General features: G+C 34.9%; 4 protein-coding genes across 4 annotated transcripts; 3 read left to right on the top strand and 1 right to left on the bottom strand.

The window, feature by feature from the left end:
• The first annotated feature begins 1,882 nt into the window (after nucleotides 1-1,882).
• On the top strand, nucleotides 1,883-2,260 carry LOC116111980 (glycine-rich protein 23-like). Its single transcript, XM_031398157.1, has one exon. It carries the CDS (start codon nucleotides 1,883-1,885, stop codon nucleotides 2,258-2,260), a length of 378 nt encoding a protein of 125 aa, XP_031254017.1.
• An 874-nt stretch (nucleotides 2,261-3,134) lies between these two features.
• Nucleotides 3,135-4,235, top strand: LOC116111979 (loricrin-like). The gene is made up of 2 exons (XM_031398156.1): nucleotides 3,135-3,266; nucleotides 3,996-4,235. Exons 1-2 carry the CDS (start codon nucleotides 3,135-3,137, stop codon nucleotides 4,233-4,235), a joined length of 372 nt encoding a protein of 123 aa, XP_031254016.1.
• Nucleotides 4,236-7,447: 3,212 nt separating this feature from the next.
• LOC116111967 (uracil phosphoribosyltransferase-like) lies at nucleotides 7,448-11,375 on the bottom strand. The gene is made up of 12 exons (XM_031398140.1): nucleotides 11,149-11,375; nucleotides 10,966-11,058; nucleotides 10,777-10,855; nucleotides 10,574-10,632; nucleotides 10,185-10,262; nucleotides 9,829-9,910; nucleotides 9,444-9,492; nucleotides 9,144-9,205; nucleotides 8,764-8,831; nucleotides 7,963-8,018; nucleotides 7,828-7,875; nucleotides 7,448-7,724 (listed from the first exon to the last, which is right to left on the bottom strand). Exons 1-12 carry the CDS (start codon nucleotides 11,296-11,298, stop codon nucleotides 7,673-7,675), a joined length of 876 nt encoding a protein of 291 aa, XP_031254000.1. The 5' UTR covers nucleotides 11,299-11,375; the 3' UTR covers nucleotides 7,448-7,672.
• A 587-nt stretch (nucleotides 11,376-11,962) lies between these two features.
• Nucleotides 11,963-14,097, top strand: LOC116111978. The gene is made up of 2 exons (XM_031398155.1): nucleotides 11,963-12,251; nucleotides 13,067-14,097. Exons 1-2 carry the CDS (start codon nucleotides 11,963-11,965, stop codon nucleotides 14,095-14,097), a joined length of 1,320 nt encoding a protein of 439 aa, XP_031254015.1.

Below are 14,097 nucleotides of genomic sequence, written 5' to 3'. Positions count from 1 at the left end.
AAGAAAAGAATTGTTAGTATAGCGAAATTAGTTACAGGCTACAGCTATGAGGAGCGAAAAATTCCGGAGAATTGTGTTCTTGTAGTTAGTTGTTCGTAGAAACAATTATCCATAGCGTGTATACATATATATCAAGCTTTTGATTAGAGAAATAAAGTGTACATTGTGTTCTGAGAATTCTTGCTTCTTTAATTTAGTTCTTTGTATACCGGAGGTGAAGAACTCACTGTCCAAGTGTTAAATTTTGCAATTTTTAAAGTTCTTAGTTAACTATAGAAGGAGTTTGAGATATAAAAAAGTTATTGGACAATAAACGTAGTGAGATTAAAGAAAATGGAACCTAATTGGCATGCTATAACCACAGCTTGGTCTAGTATGTTCATTGTACTTTTATTAGTGACTTACTTCCGAAGCTTTAGTAATAATCAGGTAGGGCATGGTGAGGAAGATGGCCAAGGTGGTGATCATGGCGTCACCACCATGGCCGAGGTGTAGCCATGCAAATAAATGGTGGCGCTCATGGAGGTCTAAAAATTAAATCTTTCAATGGTGTTGGCCGGCAGTAGCAAGCGGCGGACGTGGCGGTTAAATCTGCAATATTTGGCCGTATAATGCGATGCTTTTTTTAGCTGGCTGGAAGCAGAAAGAATCATCATTAACCATGAACCATAAGATAGAAAAATTTGTACAAATTACCTCTAATAGTTGAGTGGTTTGATAGAAACTCGTGGGTGCATTACTGAAGAGATCCTGAGTTCGAGTCCCTCCTCGGTTGCTAATAAGTGTAGCCACTGAAACTCTTATCCGATCGATAGTTTTAAAGTCTCAAAGGATTAGTAATAACATGCCATTAATACGTGAACATGAACATCTATTTGTTGTTACTTATTATTGGCTTGTCTTGAGGAGTCTTGACTAAAGATTCAATTGATGTTATTATATGTATGTTGGCTGTATCTTTTTATTAAGAATAATATTATATTTACACCACTCTTTTACATCATTTTCATTACATCATGATGTGACATATGTCATAACTATACAAATTTTTAATTATTTTGAATTTTTAATATTATAATAGAATTTGTATGGTTGTGGCATATGCCAAAATTTGTATGGTTGTGACATATGCCACATCATGATGTAATAAAAATGGTGTAAAGAAGTGGTGTAAATGTAGTATTATTCTTTTATTAATTCTTCTTACCATAGTCTTTTTTTTTTTTTTTTTTTTTTGTTAATTCTAATCATACAATTTTCCTTTTCATACTTAAATTACATAACCTACTCTGATCTTGGTTAAAATAAAATAAAATAATATACTAAAATACCAAACATTAAGCAACTTACAGTAACCATATCTATTAGCGAAATCTTTAACATTTCAATTTTGGATAAGATTGTCCTTTCACCTTTTTTTTTTTTTTTCCAAACCTAAAATTCCTCCCCTTAAATCAAAATTTCTAAATCAATATCATTATCAAATCACTTTTTATTAATATCCATAAGTAATTCTTTAACCTAATGGTTCTGTAGTTTAGCTCATGAGCAGATAGTTTTCCTAGAGAAAGTTTTCTCTTATCTCCATTAATAAGGGGTATTTTGGTAATTATATTATTTAATGATTTTATTGACATATGGGTGATTATCCTTATTTAATGATTTTAGAGTCCAAGAAGCAATTTGAAATCTAAGTAACTGTGTGGGGACTAAGCTTCGCTCGCCATAACGCGGTAACCTTCGTTTTGGACCATTAAAAAAAATCATCCTCCCATTGGATTTTGAAAGTTATTCAACATGCAGAATTTTTCAAAGCTCTTGGATGACTATAAAAGGAGTAATACGCTGAAGAACTTATTGGATTATCCATCAATAAAAGAAAATGGAAAGTTGGCAAGCTGCAATTATAGCCCTTTCTGCTATGTTCTTTATTGTTTTAGTTTTGTTTTGTCTCCAAAGATTAACTTGTCAGGGAGGTGGAGACGCCGGAGATGGCGGAGGTGGAGGCGCCGGGGATGTAGCCATAGACATAAACGATGGTGGAGATGGTGGAGATGGAGGAGGTGGGGGCGGCGGAGACGGCGGTTTTGATGGGGGTGGAGACGGCGGTTTTGATGGGGGTGGAGGCAGCGGTTGTGATGGGGGTGGCGGTGGTTTTGGTGGTGGTGGAGGAGGTTTTGATGGGGGTGGCGGCGGTTTTGGTAGTGGCGGCGGTTGTGATGGTGGTGGCGGTGGTGGAGGAGGCGGTGGCGTCTTTTAAAATTTCAATATTTGAGCAATACATATGGTGGTTTTCTTGTTTAGGTTGATACATAGAAGATTATGAGGCCATTTGCCTATTTGTATATTTAGGTTATTTCAAATACCATACTGTATACATTAATTTTCTCGTATGATGTATAGATATTCGTTCATTCATTTAATATTTTTTAAAAGAGCTGTACGTATCTTATCATTAATAAGAATTATTTGTGGCATTTAAGAATATTAAATATTGTTGGTTCTCCCTTCTGGCATACTGCTTGATAATTAATGATTTAATTGATATCCTTAAACTTTATCTGGATTGACGAACAATTGAAATGAAAACAAATAATTAAATAGCAAAGTAAAAGTTCCACTTTGACTTGGGCTAAAGTCAGATAGAATCAGATAATCGGCTCCTTCAAGATTAGTTCATCTTCAACGTTAAAAGATGAACCAAGTCAACAAACCATCCACGTCGCTAATATTACAGACGACCAAGACTGTCTCTCATGCTTTCCTTAAGAACCAGAAAATATATAAATTTTAAGCATTATATGAAATTATTTCTAAACAGACGTACGTATCCTTTTTATTCTGATCATACACAAATTCTTTTCATAGTTAAATTAGATATATTTCACTAATTTTATCTTCTCTTGCCAAGTTCCTTAAATATTTTAATTTTAACTCCAAATTCTTTTTTTTTTTTATCATAATAATTAAGATAAATTGAATTCAATAATTCCCCGAGTGTCTTTATTTGTCAACATAACTTACAGCCGAAAAGAAATTGTTAAGGTTAAAATTATAAAAAAATTTGGTATCTTACCATTTTAACTACGTTAACATTTATGTTTGGAGAGGCGTTAATTCGTAAAAGAAAAACTATGAATGATGTATTGGTATTGTTGAGCTGTAATGAAGATGGAAACTTGGAAAATCATACTCATAGTTTGGTTTTCGTTGTTCGCGATATTCACCTTTCTGGCTTGCCTCTGCAAGCGTTTTCGCTCGGCACGGTTTGCTGATAAAAAAGAAGTGGGTTTGGAGCCGGTGGTGTTCATCGTATGCGCAAGTGCCGGCATAATCTTAGGTGGCAACACTTCTTTTGGAAGTGGTAGAGGAGGTGGTTGCGGTAGCGGCAATGGGGATGGAGGAGGAGGAGGACCTAATGCATGTTGATCACTTGATGATTGCTAAAATTCTATTCTTATTGTTTTGTTAAAAAGAAAAATTGTTCTTGTAGTTAATTTTTTTTTTAACCATGCACTCCATGACTTCATGCTTTATCTTCTCCATGTCCAACGTCTGTTCTTGTAATTAATTATTTGCTGATGTTAATGTTGGTTTTTTAATTTATTTGTAAGATTCGAGATATGTTCCCATTTTCAGGTCATCTCCCAAAGAAGTCTACAGCATTTTTTTAAACAATGAATTTGCATGACTCTGACTGGTTTAAAATATGTAGCTTGAACTGGCACTGATTTGTCAATAGCGTCATTAACATTATGATATGGAAACGGGTCTTGCAGGGGAATTTCTCATACATTGCCATTAAGTCTTCCTCTACAAATTTTCATTATAGAATTTATTTGAATACTAAAGTCAATTAGCAAGCAGTGGCTATAAGAATGCCAGAGAATTTCTGACTTCAGTATGCTTTGGAGGAAATGAAATTATATGCTATATTGCTCATTAGTTTTGTGTCGACTTTCGCTGCAATCTTGTTTCTAATTTGCATTTGCAAGGTATGTGAAAAGAAGAACCAAGAGAAAGGGTCGACGGCCACACAAGGCAATGACACTAGAAACGGTGGCATGGTTGTAACGACTTCTGGGGGTGGTCCAACTTCAGATGTTGAAACTGGCGGTAAAAGTGGTGGTTGTGGTGGATGTTGTTTTTTGGTTGGAGGCGCAGATGGTTGTGGCGGTGGTTGTGGTGGTGGTGGTGGTGGTTGCGGTGGTGGTTGTGGTGGTGGGGGCAGCTGATCAAACTGTGTGCTCTATTATTTTCCTAAAACGTGTTTTCACTTTCCAGATTGGTTTCCCAATGTAAGTAGAGAAAGCATTGAATGTTAAATATTAGAAACTTTCTTGTTAAATGTTATATACTGTATAAGCATATGTTCAGGATGCAAATCCGTATGAAGGATTTTATTTTAATTCCCAACTTTATTATCTGAAATCAGGTCATTTTTCACTTTTCAGTCTAATTTTCGAGGAAATTAAAAGCTTAAATTAAATTTAACCAGAGTCAAAGAACAAAAAATTAAGGCTAATTTTTTTTTTCCTTTAGAGGAGTCGGAAATCCCCATCACAGGTCGGTAACTTCTTGCCTTTTCTTGCCTGACTAATTGGTCTGGTCTTTTTTGAGTCTATGTGCTCTGGTCAATACGCTTGTGCTCATTTTTCATTTTTTGTTTGGTTTGAGCTTGCGAGCTCCATTAGGGCGCTTGAGCCCATCGCCCTCCTTTGTTTGGAGCATGCGTGCTCTCTTTTGGATGGTTGTTTCCATTCTTTTGTCTAAAAAGATGGACACATTTGTTCTGTTCTTCTCTAGATCTCTTTTAGAGGTATGTCCCTATTTCTCTGCTTAATTTTTCTTCTTTTATAAAATTTACCTTTTTCCAAAAAAAAGTTATTGCCTTTTCAGGTAATCAAGGGAAATCAAAATTCATCGATAATTTCCCAAAATATAAACGTTTCAAAATAAAGAAGCATCAACAAAGAAAATCTAGCAATTTGTACACATGTATCACCAGTCCAGATTATAAATTAGCCAGTAAACAACCAGCTCTTTGTTTGTCAAATATAATTTACAGCTAAATTTTGCTTAATAAGATTCCCCTTTCTCAATACTCAATAATGGTTGAATTCCTGAAGTGGGCATGATTGAATTTGTTCAAGCTAAAGATTTATGTTAAGCCTGTATTTGATTAAAGAAACTGAGATGTAATGCAAGAAACTATTCGTAAAATGAAATGAGAAACCATGAAAGTTAAATGTAAACTGCATAAATAATATCTTCCTCATTTAAGTGTAACTGTTGGGGCTTCTGATGCCTTGATGCTTCATCACTAATTTCATAATCATGCTTAAACCACAACATTCCTGTTAACACACACACACACACACACACACACACACATATATATATATATATACACACACACACACACACACACACATATATATATATATATATATATATATATAACTTCAGTACCGATGTAAAATTATGGATGCAAGCTAATTGGATTTATCTTTCAAGGAAGCTGTGATATAAAACACATTTGTCTACCAAACACAAAAGCCAAAAAAAAATGAAAATAAATAACATAGGTGGAATATTTTTGTTGCCGGAAGAATTGATGAAGCAGGCTCAACAAGAGAAAGACCGGCTCTCAAAATTGGAAGAACCAGTAAAATTAAATAAAGCATAAGTAAACGGCTCTCAAAAGAAGGCTCAAGGCTCTGTTCCATCAGCTTCACATTACATATTTTTACATGACGATGCCATAGCTGAATAAATTAACATTTCGATCATGACTGATTTAGTTGTTGAAATATTAACAGGAAGGGCCAAAGAAAGTTTAGAATTTTGACAAATTTTTTGTATAGTTTTGTTAAATCTTTGATTCTCTAGAAAGAGAAAATTAAGTCATCACATTAAATAATGTAATTAAGTATACGATATTCAAACGCTGCATTACCCTCAACTAGTTCATAGTTCAGATCGAAGATCATAGCTTACTCTTCTTCAAGAATTACAAATTACTCCCGGAGATGCATACTAATATGAAATGGTATAATATAAACATTTAGGAAATCTTTTAAAACTAATTTACAAATAATTAAATAAATTTACGAGTCAACAGGAATGACTTCTGCCCTGCAGGTGGTGCATTATGGATATGCTGAAACGGGCGGTAAATACTGATCGTTGTGGTGGGCTGAATTTATGCTCTAAACACGCTGCAAAGTAATTTATCTGAAAGTGATTATTAAAAATAAATAAAAAATAAACCTAAATAAGAAGAGTTTGTGTTTTAAAAAATAAATAAAAGATATTAAATAAAAGAGATGATCTAGGTTTCATTTTCTTTAATTATTGCTTCCACAAATAGAAGTTTACAGGAAATGTTCAAATCAAACATGAGATGAATTTATTGACCAATCCACACACGTAATGAAAATATTTAGAGAAGTCAAGGCTTATAAATGGGAAACTTGTAGCTGCAATTAGCAATAAGAACGCTGAGGTGTGTAATATCAATTTGTATCCAGAACTTTTTTGGGGTTTTAAAAGCAAAGGCGTACACTTGCACTTAGTTTGAATAAATCAAACACTACAGCACAGGCCTTGCTATATAAAACAAACTATCTACTTAGTTGTACCCATAATTTGATCTTCAATGTTGGGTATATTTTCATTTTTATGTTGCCTCTTCCGCCGTCGTCGTGGTGGGAGAAAGTTTGCTGGTAGAAAAAACAGGTTATCTGGTGAACATCACGGCAGAGGAAGAAGGAGATGAGGCGCCAGAGGAGCAAGTGCCTGTTAATACCATTTTTATCATATTGAATCATGTAATACTTTGTTTCTTAGGCTACCCAATGAAATAAGAATAGTTGCATTTACATGTTATTAAATTCCTAAAAGTATTGTGTGTACTTTTTTTTTTCTTTTTTTTTTAATCTTTGGGTGAGTTATCTATAAAGATTTTTCCTTTATGTAGACAATTCATTCAAACACTTATTAAACTGGTCATATTTTATGGAACATAAGATACATATCTAGCTAATTTTAAAATGACAAAGTAAAAATAATTTATCAAATATACCAAAGATTAATCTAATGCTTGCTTACACATTGATCAAACATATTAATCACTAAACTAATCACTACAAAATACCGGCTAACAAGTTAGTTTCTTAATCAACGACTTAAGTTATCATGTAAAGCAAATATAAGTACAAGCTAATTGAATTTGCATTTCTTACCTTGGTCAATTAGGCTTGTAGGATGTTCTGTGGGCCCCTGAGGATTGGGCAAACTCGACTGACAATTGTGCACGGATACCTCAGTTATTAAAAAAAAAAAAAAAAAAAAAAAAAAGGTTGCATTTTAAGATCATATAGGCCACCATTCTACCAAACAATTGAGATATGAAGTGGTAACAGGAGTTCTGTCCAATAATTCTACAACTAATTTACACAATCCAGAAGGTTCTGCTTCTGGTCATGCTTTGAAGCAAGCAAAGCTATAAAGCCAGTCACCCAATGGACGCAAGTAAAAACCCAAGAATGTTTTCAGAATTGTTCAAAGGCTCAATAAATCAAAATTGCAATGGATAACAACCAGGAATTAAGAATTGGATGCACCCACAATCGGGTGATAAATTTTATCTGCCACTTCAGATGATCTCTTATGTACCAAAGCTACGATCTCCTGCATCTCCAAGTCCAGGTACTATAAATCTGAAATTTACCATTCAGTATAGGTGTGAAACAAAAATTACAGCTGCAAAACAACACCCAGATTCTAAGCTAATTATGCATGAGAATAATTAGAAATACCAACCCTTTGTCATTGACAGTAGGATCGATGATTCCAGTGTAGACATAAAGCCTGAAAAAACCAAAAGCAAGCAACAGAAAAGGGTCAGGCTTTAGGAATAATCAAGTACATGAAACTTGAATATGAATATTATATTACCCAGGAAACTTCTCACTGAGCTTTTGAAGGGCTGGAGGAGCAGCCACAGCAGATATCTGTGAGACAGTAGTATCTGTAAGTAGTGAACTGAACGAAGAAGTGTAACTAAATAGGACTCTGTATTGTGTGTTGAAGTGAAGACTGAACAGAGCTTCAAAATCTATATAAGCTGAGCATTGACAACCAATATGTTGATTGTAATGCTTTTGCACATAAGTTTGACTCAGGAGGCCAATGTTTAAAATAGTCGTTAGACAACTAACTTTATTCAATAAAATTTGCAGGAACATTAAGATTTGTAGCAGAGCTACAATAATTTCCAAATCACAGCAAATAGTAGTCACGAAAACCGTCTGATCAACAATTCACTACTTTATACTGGCAATCAAAGATGCAAGCAACAGTATAACTTGTATAAATTACTTTGCAGCATTATAATTAGAGCAATGTTAGTTTTACAAAGACACATACAAAAGAGATATACAAAGATAATCCTCACCCTTGATTTTCATGATTTCTCTCTCTCTCTCTTTCTCTTTTTCCGTTTTTTCTTTGTTTTTTCTTCTGGATGATGTCACTTTGTAACCCACTTTGTATAGGTCTTTGTAAGGATAGCATTTTTCTTATAATTATGAAGAAATCATAGAATGCAGTATTGATAACGTTGCAATAATATCCACGAAATTATTTCTACAATAAAACACCTTCCTCACATGCCATATGCATCCTAATCATTTAGTAATAACAACTGTATATAAACTTTATTAGAAATACACAGAAGGATGTCAGGTAAGTATATACCACTCTAATTTGCTTGTTTTCAACTCCACGTTCTTTTAACAGGTTGACAGAGGCCACAATCGTTCCACCTGAAATTAATTAACATAAGTATTAATTTGAGGAAATAAACTAAGAAAATGAGGAAACAAACCACTAAATACCACACAATCCTAGACGACAACAATGACTTAACAATGTCTTTGGGTATGCTTACTAGTCAGAAGAAGTTGATATCCAGTTTGGAAGGGTAACATTAAATCTAAAGATAACTTTTGCTCAGATACCGTCATGCATTTTTCAACTTCAGAGAAAACAAAGAAACAAGAGAGAGAAAGCTATATGCTTAAATATGCTGAATGTGATGCAAGAATTTCCAGTCATTAGTAGGATAAATTTAACACCTGTTGCAAGCATAGGATCTACTACAAAAACTCGTGAGCCCTCCGGAAACTTTTCTGGCAACCTACAAAAGATACAACAAAATGTTTAAGGGCAACAATAAAGCGAACACCAATACAGAAGTTAACTCAAGGAAAAAACAAAACATGAAATTGAAGCCCTAACAGGTTTTCTACTGTAAAAATTTGTATTCATATGAAAATAAGAAATATTTTATAGATTATTGTTAACAGATATTAAAAACCGTTTAACACAAATACACTTGGTAAATATTCGCCATTTCTGTAATAGCAAATCCTTACTTATTCAGATATATTGTCGGCTGAAGTGTCTCTTCATCTCTGCTTATACCTTAGTTAGCAAGACAGAAAATAAAGCCATTAACTATTGATGCCAAACCACATAAAAGAATATGAAAAGACATCTCAAGTCTTGTACAATAGTTTAAAAAATGAAAAGTTGCAAGAACCAAAGGTGTTAAAACTTTCAGAAAAGAAAAAGAGTGGCAAGAGATTGGATGATCATCGTAACAACAAGCTTACAGTTTCAGATCTCAGGATACAACTTCTTCAACCACACTTTACAAATGACAGCCCATATTTAAAGATTGCTGGACCCTCTTAACTGTTAAACAAAGACAAGCCCCAATGTGCCCCTTCTACTTTGCAAGAATGAATGTTCCTTTACCTAGATGGAATGTTTTTGTCGCAGGCAAGATTGATGTTGCATGCTCAGCAAGAGCAAGACCAGCTCTCAGAATTGGAACAACCTGCAAAAATAAAAGAAAGCATAAGTGACACTCAGCAAAAAGCTCTTATCAATTTTGTGTTACATGACCATGAAATAAACTGAATCACTTTACATTTCGATCACAGCAGGTTAGTTTATAGAAATATAAACAGAGAGGACTGAACTTCTAAAAGCATCATCATAAAGTAGTTGTTTATAACCACCACAAGCTAGATAAATACGTATAATGCAGTGTACAAACATATAAAAAAGTAAAAAAAATAAGCACTTTAAAATTGCCACTAGATACTGACCGCTACAGGCTCTCTTGGGTCAACAAATTCAACTGAGGCAACACCCATAGGCGACTGAATTTCCCCTGTGACAGTAGGCTGACAGTGACAGAAAACACATATACATGAGAAAAGCATATCAAAGAAACTTTAGAAGTATAAACAAGTTTCTGCTAAGGAAGCAAAACTACATTTGTTTTCACAATCTTTAGTTCTGACACAGCCATTTAACTTATTTTTCTGGCTCCCAACAATGACATATAACTGAGATTGGCATTTTGCATGCAAGACATGAATACTGATAAGAAATGGCATCACATAAACAATTAGAAACCCATTCTTTATGAGGAAAATAAAAATATAGAACGGTAAAAATAACAGCTGAATAATGCGTAACTATACCAACTTACCAACCAATCCCTAGAAGCTTCATAAATAAGTAGCCTTCCCAACTCAGCCATTGCATTCCCTATGAAACAGAGGTCATATGAATATTAACATAACAACAAATAATAGAATAGTTAATTATTATAAACAAGTTGAAACAAGTCACAAGACAACTATCTGGTTAATTACACGAAATAAAAATATAAAATAAAATAAAAATACGCACTGAAAATGGGAGAAGGAGTTTGTTCATTTCTCAAAACTGAAACCCAGTGCTTAATCAACGGATGCGGTGGCACAAATACCTGGAAATTCCATAACATAAAAACGACACTTTTTAATTCTCAAAAGAGAAGAAGAAAATAGCAGAATAAGACAAGAATAGTTTGAGAACAGTAGTGTATAGTGAACAAACAAGCATTCGATCCTCGGAAATCGGCTTCTCTTCCGTGGCCATGTGCGACTTCACAGTAACAAAGCTACGGCGCCGAGTACACGAATACGAGATCTAAATAAAATTGTGTTCACAATTCAGGTTAAAATGAATCTAAGAAACAATTACGGCAGAAACAGAGAGAGAGCGTTTGAATTGTATCACCTTTTTGGGGTGATGACTGATAGAGGAGGGAAAGAGTTTAAGGAGGAGAGGAGAGCGAGGGTTTGGGGATTGAAACTGGAGATGACATGTGTCACCAAAACGCGGCGTATCGGTGGAGCACCGGAGAGTTATATTAATGCTGCACGCCATGCATCCGATGACTTCGATCTCTCGGGGAGCTGCAAGTGAGAGTGTTTGTGACAGATTGGGTTTCCGAATGTGTCATTTTCTTTGGATAAAATGGTGTTGCTACTGGCCCATGGGCTAATGATAGGTACATTCTTTGGCCCATGGTCTAGTCCGTACATTCATTGGCCCATGGGCTTCGTACATTCATTGGTCCATTGGGCCAGTGATCACGCCCTTAATAAAAAAAATAAAAAATCCGGGATTTTGGTAGAATCGATAGTCCTTTCTTTCTGCAATTTTTAATCAATCATGTCTCCGTTGCCAAAGAAGACAAATAACGCCACAGAGTTCCAGTGCCGCGGATGCAAGACTGTTGGAATCGGCACCAAATATCGATGCCAGGAGTGCGATTTTGACATGCATGAACAAACCTGGCCCATAACCCTCTCCTCTTTCACGCACACTCAACACCAACTATAACTTGTCGTCCGGAAGGCAGAATCCACTCGCCAGATCGACCGCATCTGTGATGTGTGCCGCGACGGCGTTGAAGGGCTTTTCTATATGTGCAAGGAGTCTGAGTTTGACGTGCACCCGTTATGCACGACGCACCGCACCGCACTGCATCCCCTGCACCCGTTGACGCTGCAACCATCTTCGTGTAGTAGGTGCGCAGTTTGTGGAGATGATTGTAGTAGTTCTTGGTGATACAGATGCGGGAGTTGTAGTGTTGATATTCATATCGAGTGTTTTTTATCAGCGTCTGATGCGTCAACGTCTAGAGGTTGTCCTCCGTATTCTATGGTCCAGTTGCTTTGAATCTTTGGTACCCTTCTTTGCCTGCATATATCCTTCGTATTTGTGTTCTCGTGATGCTGATTCTTCCAATACGTATCCTGTTCCTTATACTCGTGGTACTGATTCTTTCAATACTCATCCTGCTCCTCTTATGGTGCATATGCTTCGGATAATCCGTATTTGTATGGTGCATATGCTTCGCATGATGTGGTAAATAAGGCGGCGGCGGTGTTCGGGGTTGTCCTTAGGGGTGGACATTCTTGGATTAAACATTTCAGTGATTTCCGAGAATAATTCCGAAATATTCCAGGCAGTTTGTTTTTACGTGATTGGTGGTTTGCTGATTATGTTATTCTTAAATATTATTAATTTTTTATTATACATATGATTAACGTAATATTTGCTATTCCTAGATTTTTAGATTTTTATTTTAAGTGGTTTCATTACCATCAGCCGGAGTTTCTCAATCCACCTAGAGAGTTTTTAAAATTTTACTTTTTTATTCATAAATATTTAATACATTAATACATTGTTCATGTGAATGTACTATAGTTTCCATTTTATAATTTAATTTTTCTTTTGTCTCAACATATTTTAAATACTCTATCCACTATGATATTTGTTTTTTTGGAAAATTATATTAAATAATCTTAGCCGTATTCTATAATTTCAGACTAGAAGAATACCCTTAAAAACCCAAAGGATGTTGAAGAATGAGCTGCTTTCAAAGTAGTTAGCCGGTAGTTTGTTATGAAGTTAGTTAATTAGTTTTTTAGTTAGTTAATGTTTGTTGAGTCTGTTATAAGATGATTGCACAAAATAAACATACACTGTTGTAACTCTAATTCCCAATTCAATGAATTCAATATCATTTTTCATTTCTGAATTAGTTTCATCATGGTATCAGAGCAGTTTTGCTTTCTCTAAACACAAACTTGTTCTTTTCTTCCAAAATTATTCTTCATTGTTACTACTTTCTGTGCTACATCAGTGGCGACCTTGACCTCCAATTTAGCACAAGATCTATCTAATCCCTTTTATCTTCATCCTAATGAAAATTTTGTTGTTGTACTTACTTCTCCCGTTCTTGATGGTCCCAATTATCATACCTGGGCACAATCTATGAAGATGGTATTATTATCTAAAAACAAGTTGAAGTTTATCGATGGCTCCATTAAAGCTCCTCCAACCATCGATTCTTTGTTCTCTACCTGGGAAAGATGCAATACTATGGTACTTTCTTGGCTCACTCATTCTCTTTCATCATCCATTAATAGTAGCATTTTATGGATTGATAAAGCTTATGATGTATGGGATGATCTTCAAAAACGGTTTTCACAAGAAGATATTTTTAGGATCTCAGATTTGCAAGAAGATATTTATAGCTTTAAACAAGGGAATCGAAGTGTTACTAATTACTTTACCGAATTAAAGATTCTTTGGGATGAGTTGAAAAACTTAAGGCCACTTCCTACATGTACTTGTGCAACACCTTGCTCTTGTGCGGTAGTGACTACTTTCAAGAATTATCAGAACAGTGATTATATCATTCGATTTCTCAAAGGTCGTAGTGATCAATTTTTTGTTGTTAGATCTCAAATCATGCTCATGGATCCACTTCCTTCAATCAACAAATTCTTTTCTTTAGTTTTGCAACAAGAAAGGCAGATGAGTTTGGAAGTTGCCAGAGTGTTTGTTCATAAAGCTGCCAAAGAGAATTCTCCAGCTAACAAATCACAAAACACTTGGAAGTTTAATTCATCAAGGTCACAGAACAATGGATATAATCGGTTTTGCACATTCTATGGCAAACTGAGACATATTGTTGAAACTTGCTATAAGAAGCATGGTTTTCCACCTAGTTATAAGTCCAAAAGTCATAATCCCACTGCTCATAATGTAATTGCAGAAGAGAATATCACATATCTTCCTATGCAATCTGATGTTTCTGTCAAGAATCAAGAAGGTTCTGGTGTTTCTTTGACTCAAGATCAATATCACCAATTGCTTGCTTTGCTCTAG

This window comes from Pistacia vera, unplaced genomic scaffold (assembly GCF_008641045.1).
Source record: "Pistacia vera cultivar Batoury unplaced genomic scaffold, PisVer_v2 Contig655, whole genome shotgun sequence".
Classification (NCBI taxonomy): Eukaryota; Viridiplantae; Streptophyta; class Magnoliopsida; order Sapindales; family Anacardiaceae; genus Pistacia; species Pistacia vera.
The sequence above is the reverse complement of the archived record's forward strand: the minus strand, read 5'-3'. Positions and strand labels throughout refer to the sequence as shown.